The 6807-nt window shown below is 38.8% G+C and overlaps 1 protein-coding gene across 1 annotated transcript in view; it reads right to left on the reverse strand.

Annotated features, from left to right (window-relative positions):
- The window catches only part of TTLL10 (tubulin tyrosine ligase like 10), a 204386-nt gene extending 197662 nt beyond the window's left edge, over window positions 1-6724 (reverse strand). Inside the window, exons 1-2 of the mRNA XM_042852868.2 lie at window positions 6668-6724; window positions 660-818 (exon numbers count right to left, since the gene is read on the reverse strand). Of these exons, the coding sequence (XP_042708802.2) occupies window positions 660-791 (132 nt within the window). The 5' untranslated portion in view covers window positions 792-818; window positions 6668-6724. The remainder of the gene's footprint in view (window positions 1-659; window positions 819-6667) is intronic.
- Between the last annotated feature and the right edge of the window lie 83 nt (window positions 6725-6807).

Below are 6807 nucleotides of genomic sequence, written 5' to 3' on the forward strand. Positions count from 1 at the left end.
AGGTTAACCGTTGACACGGACCTCTACACTGAGCAGTAATAAGTCTCACTTCCCCTACATAACAGTCCTCTTAGATGCAGATATATAACCCAAAAAGAGATGGGACATGGGCAGACAATGGGCATATTTGAAGAGACGTAAGTGTAACCATCAGCAGGCACACAATGATGTGCTCCCCATGCTACTAGGCATGAGTTACTTCAGTTGTAAAGTAGTGGCTTTCATTAACACACGATTCCTGCACTGCTCGTTAATTTTTATGATGTGTTTCTAGACTCAACTTTCACCACCTGCACTGTGCAGGATCAAGTTCCCAAATTTTTATTCCGGTATGTTTGAGATAGTATTGATAGTAACTACTTAAAAATACAAACAAATATTTCAAATAGAAATAATGTCTACTTCTCATTTTACATTATTAAATTTACATTAAATTAACAAATTTGCCAGAAAGAAATACAAGGAAATTCCATCCTGGGGGGGAAAAGCACTTGAGTTCTGCTATTCTGCTTAATACCAACATCAGACACACATGCATCCCCATACTATGGAATCATTTTTTTGTTAGATGTCTTTTCTTCTTTGTTAGACTAGAGGTAATATCTGGATTACTGATCTCAAACCCCAACATCAGTTAGACACCGATCAATCATGCCTACCTGTCGTTTTCTTCTGAACTTCTGAAATGCCTTCTGGATGCTCACAGTCTCCATTTCCTTTTCAGTTTTCTCCTGATCTAAACCTTCAAGATACACCATGAAACAGCAGTTTCTCTTCCTTCCTGATTCCATGCTTCTTTCTAGATAACTATTTTGGACCTGCAATTATGAAAAAGTAAACTTGTAATTAAAATACAGTTGCTGAGCCAAGTGGTGTGCATGTGACACACAATGGCATTAAAAATCCTGTTGGAACTCATCACTTCAACAGTATAGTAAATATGAGAAATATTAGATCCAAGCTATCCAGATGTTCTATGAAAACTGATCCAAAAATATTCTCATTGTATCTAAAATAGAACCAGCAACTGGAAGGACTAAATTAATTGTTTAAACCAGCCATTAGACACTCTTCAGACGAGCTGGCCTACACTCTGCTAACATAGTCCACATGAATAGATAAACACACAAGTTTTAATTCAAATGGCTATTGAGTAAATAACAGCCCTTGGCTTGATTGAAAAGTGCAGAGTAAAAGCTCTTAGGAAGTTCTCTGATTCCTCCTGTACCATGCAGTAGAAACAACTAGGAGTCCTTGTGGCACCTTAGAGACTAACAAATTTATTTGGGCATAAGCTTTCCTGGGCTAAAACCCACTTCATCGGATGCATGGAGTGAAAAATACAATAAGCAGGATATATATAAAAAGATGGGAGATGCCTTACCAAATGGGGGGTCAGTGCTAACATGGCCAATTCAATACAGACTAACACAGCTACCCCTCTGAAACCATGCACTAGAAGTCAACTAAGATAACATCTTGCATATGACTCAATTCTCACAGTGTAGGTGGGAAACTCAAGATATATCTGACTGTAAAACTGTCTGATTTGTATAATATTGCTGGTAAAAATCTAACCAGTTCTATCAAATTCAATATGTAATTTAGTCCTCCCAAGGGTATCTGTATATGCCAGAAATGTTGAGATGCTTCCCTGTTTGAGATACCAAAATTCTGTTTCGAGTTTAGTGGACCACAAAATTATGGCAATTTAGGACAGATTCTCTGGACCAGACATAAAGCCTTGCAAGCCTTAGTGTTTTTACTTTGGGTATGTAGGTCACTCCTGCTAAAATGTGATAGCTTTCTGCCTGGGTGCCCAACTATATGTCACCCAAGTAATCTTGAGGGAAGATAACAGGATGAGCAAATACATTACAAAACACAAACTATCATTGCCACCTGGCAGGTATTGTTTGATGTGTCCTTTTGCAGACCCTTAACAATAACTCAGTGAAGATTTTTCTTAAATATTGAGGGTGTGATTTATCTTTCCACCAGTGTAAATTCACTGAAATCAATGTAATTACACGAGTGTAAACCTGATGCAAGCAACAGAGAGGAGAATCAAGACCTGAAACTTACGTTTTAGCTTTGTTTGATCTAAATGGTCAATAAGAAATGAGACCTCTGTGTAAGCTGAAAAGTTTGTATCTCTCGCCAACAGAAGTTGGTCAAATAAAAGATATTACCTCACCCATCTTGTATCACTAATAAGAAATAAGCACTTTTTAGTTAAGAGAATCACCTTGAATATTTGAAATTGTGGCAATTAAGTGGATTTGCTGGCAGCCTAATATAACTACCAGGTAAAATGCTAGGGATCGAGACTAATCTCTGGTAATTTGGAGATGTGAGGGGAAATCATAAGGATGACACTTCCAGCCTCTCTAAGTTGCATAGTATAGCTGAATCTCTGTGAAGAAACCTTTCACTTCCTGCACAGTATGGCAGTAGTCCAGGAGGACCCTAACAGAACCTCAAGTCACATGAAGCTTGCAAAATGTTGCATCCATTTAAAAGTACCCACATGGAGAACAATAGGACATAAATGCTAGAAACAGTTCTCGGATAATGACAGCATGAATGAAATTTGCATATCGCACAGTCTGATTTTAATATCCCAAATCTTTTGCCTTAAGAAGATCTGAAATTCACTGGAATATGCTATTGGTCCAGATTAGTAAGGGACAGAACATGCTCAGATGCCTCTAGTTTTCTACAATAACCCTCAGCCTCATGCCCCCTCAAAACAAAACAAAAATCAAACCCAAAACAAATCATCCTTTCACTGCATAACCTAAAAAAAGCAGCTGTTATTTTTTTCTGTCTTAAGTAAAAAAAAAATCAAGTTACATGTCAGGCTGCCCTTTGCAACATTACATAATGCCTTCATATGGTACGTTTCTGTAAAGTATCAGAGGGGTAGCCGTGTTAGTCTGAATCTGTAAAAAGCAACAGAGGGTCCTGTGGTACCTTTGAGACTAACAGAAGTATTGGGAGCATAAGCTTTCGTGGGTAAGAACCTCACTTCTTCAGATGCCAAGATCAGGGCATCTGAAGAAGTGAGGTTCTTACCCACGAAAGCTTATGCTCCCAATACTTCTCTTAGTCTCAAAGGTGCCACAGGACCCTCTGTTGCTTGTTTCTGTAAAGTTAATCACTGCATACAGTAATATGCTTATCAAAAATAACTACTGCACATGTAACCATGCACACTGTACATTGTTTGGGTCTCCTTGTCTTTCCCAGCCCTTCTGTGGTCCATGACAGCTCCTTTTGCATCAGAGACCTTACACTAAGGCCTTGCATTCTCCTGGCTCTGCCACAACCAAGGTCAGAGTTCATTCTCTCTCTCTCTCTCTCTCTCTCTCTCTCTCCTCCTTTCTTCCCCCTCCTCCCCCCACCTCAGGCATCTGTCAGTGACTGTCCAATTAACAGTTCTGAGCCACAATTACAGAAGTCATAAATGAAAGGATACTTTATTGGTAACTGTATAGAAAGTGACAAATCATAAAAAGTAGGAAAAAAATGACCTATTTAATAAAATAGTGCAGAAGTGATACAAGACTTAGTTCCAGAACACTGAAATATTACCTACACGCATCTGAAAAAGCATCTTCCCTTCTCACAGTGAAAACTTTCTTTTAGTAAGCATCTAGATGTTACGGTGTATAGAAATACCATAGGGAGAGACACAGAAGATAAAATAGTCCAGAAAAATTTCTTGCTGTAGCCAAAGCTCCCTTTCTCATAGCCTAATAAATATAGTTTAGTATCTGGGATCTCATCTTCCAGCTAATTCACATGTAGTAATATAGGTGTTTTCTTTCCACAAATAGGTTTTCCTTAATTTAGAAACAAACTTATTTATAGTTCTCCCTAATATCTACTCAAGGGGTTGTTATCTTCCTAACACCTCTCCATTCAAGTACTCATATATTAGTAGATATTCTTTTGTCTATTTTAATGATTGCCAACATCTTGGGGAGATGTCTGGACACATTACATGGACAAACCTTGATAGGCAGAGCTGCGGAGTCCGTCGTACAGCACCACTATAGAATTATTTAAAAATAAATATTATAAATGCATTGGCTATATTTCAAGAACAAATTTATAGAAATCATGCAACCAGATGTAGTTAATTGCCACAGTATGCCTATTAGCTTGTATATTGCACCCAAAAAGATGTAATCTTCCACCATCTTCACTTGGAAAGATCACTGTAGAAATTTAACTGGACTGCATGCCCAGTTTATCTACTCAATCTACTGAAAGTTAGCTAGCTGATGAAATTTGTGTCCATGACCATACAGCTAGTTTGAGAGAACCCTATTCTAACTTTAAAATGTTGCAGTAGTACTGAATATGGGAATGGCATTAAAGGGGGGGGGTATTTAGTGTACTCATTTGCAGTGTCAACATCCAGAAAGTTCTTTTCCAGCAATTTTATTTCACAGCAGTGCTGGTCTGAGTTATACAAACAGAACAATTTAAAGAACTGGGTATGTTTGTCAGTGCATGGATTTTCTTCTACCTTGTAAATTATTGATATGTTTCACTGATTCCAGGTTTAAACAGCACACAATTTTCCCCTCCAGCTGTAAACTTGTAAGTGGCATATCTTGCCTTACACAGAAATGATGCTGAGTTTTACAAAGCCTTCATATATTGAAAAATGTAGTAAGTTGTGGAACTGTAAAAACTATTCATAGGCTTTAAAGGACTGCCTCTTAAATACACTAGATCTGTACTAATTTTGATGTTCCGTTTGGGTTTTTTTGTACTTTATGTTCACAGGTGATTTATTTGTGAAACATGCAAGAAGTTAGCAGAAAAGCAAACTTGTTTTTTTTTGCTTTTTTCAATTTACTTTGTACATCTGTTTATCTGAAGTTGTTATTATAAATCATCTCTCACTATGATGTCTAAGTGCCAAACAAAATTAAAATGCAGAAAGCTTAAATTCAAAATATTTTATCTTTTCTCACGTCCCAAGAGCAAGGTGGGATGGCTTGTACAGTATGTTCACCCTGGGTGAATGAAGCTCTGGGGTGCTGTCTCAAAGTTCAGCAGCAGCAACTTTTTTGAGCTGAGGTTTCTTTGGCCTTGTTCCTAAGCAGTGTAATTAAAAAAGTCCCTCCATGTTTGATTTTTGGTTTTGCTTTTTAGCCATTGTAACTAGTTCTCTAACTGCTTTTCAATGTTGCTAATGTAGAAATTTCAAAAAGGTCAATTTTCAAAAAGTAAAGCTGAAATTTACTGTGAAAATTTTCTTAGGAGCTCCATTCAGCTTTCCATCTACACAGCCATCTAAATATTACAGTGAACCTGTGTGTATTTGACAATATTTTGTGTGTAGTCAGTTTCACTAGTCTCTATTAGTCAATTACTTAGGTTCTCCCTTGCTGAAAAGACCTTTATAAATACCAAGAGGAGAGCAATTTTCAAAGTATTTTTTTTAAATGTACACTGGACATAGTATTTAAAAAAAGTTTTCAGACATTGGAATTTTCTTAATTAGCCAACTGGCAGTGTCTCTATCTAATTTTCCATAATCTAGGCTTGTCAGAGAACACAGGATTTTATAAGATTGTTGCCTTTATCAGGTAGCCCTATAGGACAACTTTTGTTCCGTTACAATGACATTGCTTGGTCATAGGGAGAGTAATTGCTCTTCCCTTATTTTAAAAGATGTCCATTATTTGTTATCCTACAGAATAAATGAACATAATGTCTCCATGTCCTATGCACAGGTCGGGGGGGGGGGGGAATAAATCATGATACTTTCCCAATCTCATTGGAACAAAATGAGATGCCATCGACAATATTCTGTACATCTTCATAATGTGATTGTCCCTCTTCTTGCTGGCTTACATCCACAGTGAAATAGTCAAGTGATGTCATGTAATGTATCATGTTTCGGAGTTAACATCACATTGAGATGTTCACATCTCTCAGAGATAATGGTTGTACTCTGTCTGCAGACACCATATCTGTTTATACTTGGATTTCCCTTTGCACCCATAAGATCTAAAGGGTTTTTTTTTTAAAGTAAAAGCTTAGGTTCTGGAGCACAAAATGGCAGTCTCCAAAGAATAGTGCCACCTTTCAAGCCCATTTTGACTCCTGGTCTAGTAGGTCAAGAGAGAATGCCCCTTGTCTCATATTTCAGCAATAATCAGTCGAAGGATCAGACACTGATACCAGGGTAGGTCTGTGTAAATAAACTCTGCAGGGTGGGTGTCATCCTTTTGGAAATAAGCATTATCCCATATTTCACATATCTTTCATTGAAATCGGGGTGCTCACGAGAGTTGCGATGCAGATGTCATGGCACAACCAGGTCAAGACACTTGCGTAACTTCTGCAGCATTTGGGGGAGCTCCCTACAAAATGGGGACAGCCCCTAAAAATCCTGGAGGACCATCTCCCTCTCCCCCCACCCATTTATCCCGAAAACTTCTGTCTGAACCCCATTTCTTTGCACCCATTTTGTAACTGACTTGATGGGGTGGGGGAAAAGGGTCCAACTCTGGGTCCCCCCCACACACACTTACCACCCTACTCCTCCCCAACCCAAGTGGCACCAAGGTCCAGTACAAGGCTCGTCGGGTTCCCCAACATAAGGGGCTATTCCCTACCCAGCAACTCTTCCCCTCACCTGCTCCCTCCTCCTCCTCCAGGGGCGTCTCTGTCTCCTAGCAACGCTCAAAATGGCTGGCCCGCGCGGCGATTTCTGGGAATTATAGTCCTAGACCCGCGAGCCGCTCATCCCTTGCCGAAGCGAGGGACTATATTTCC

This window comes from Chrysemys picta, chromosome 21, assembly GCF_011386835.1.
Source record: "Chrysemys picta bellii isolate R12L10 chromosome 21, ASM1138683v2, whole genome shotgun sequence".
NCBI classification, from domain to species: Eukaryota; Metazoa; Chordata; order Testudines; family Emydidae; genus Chrysemys; species Chrysemys picta.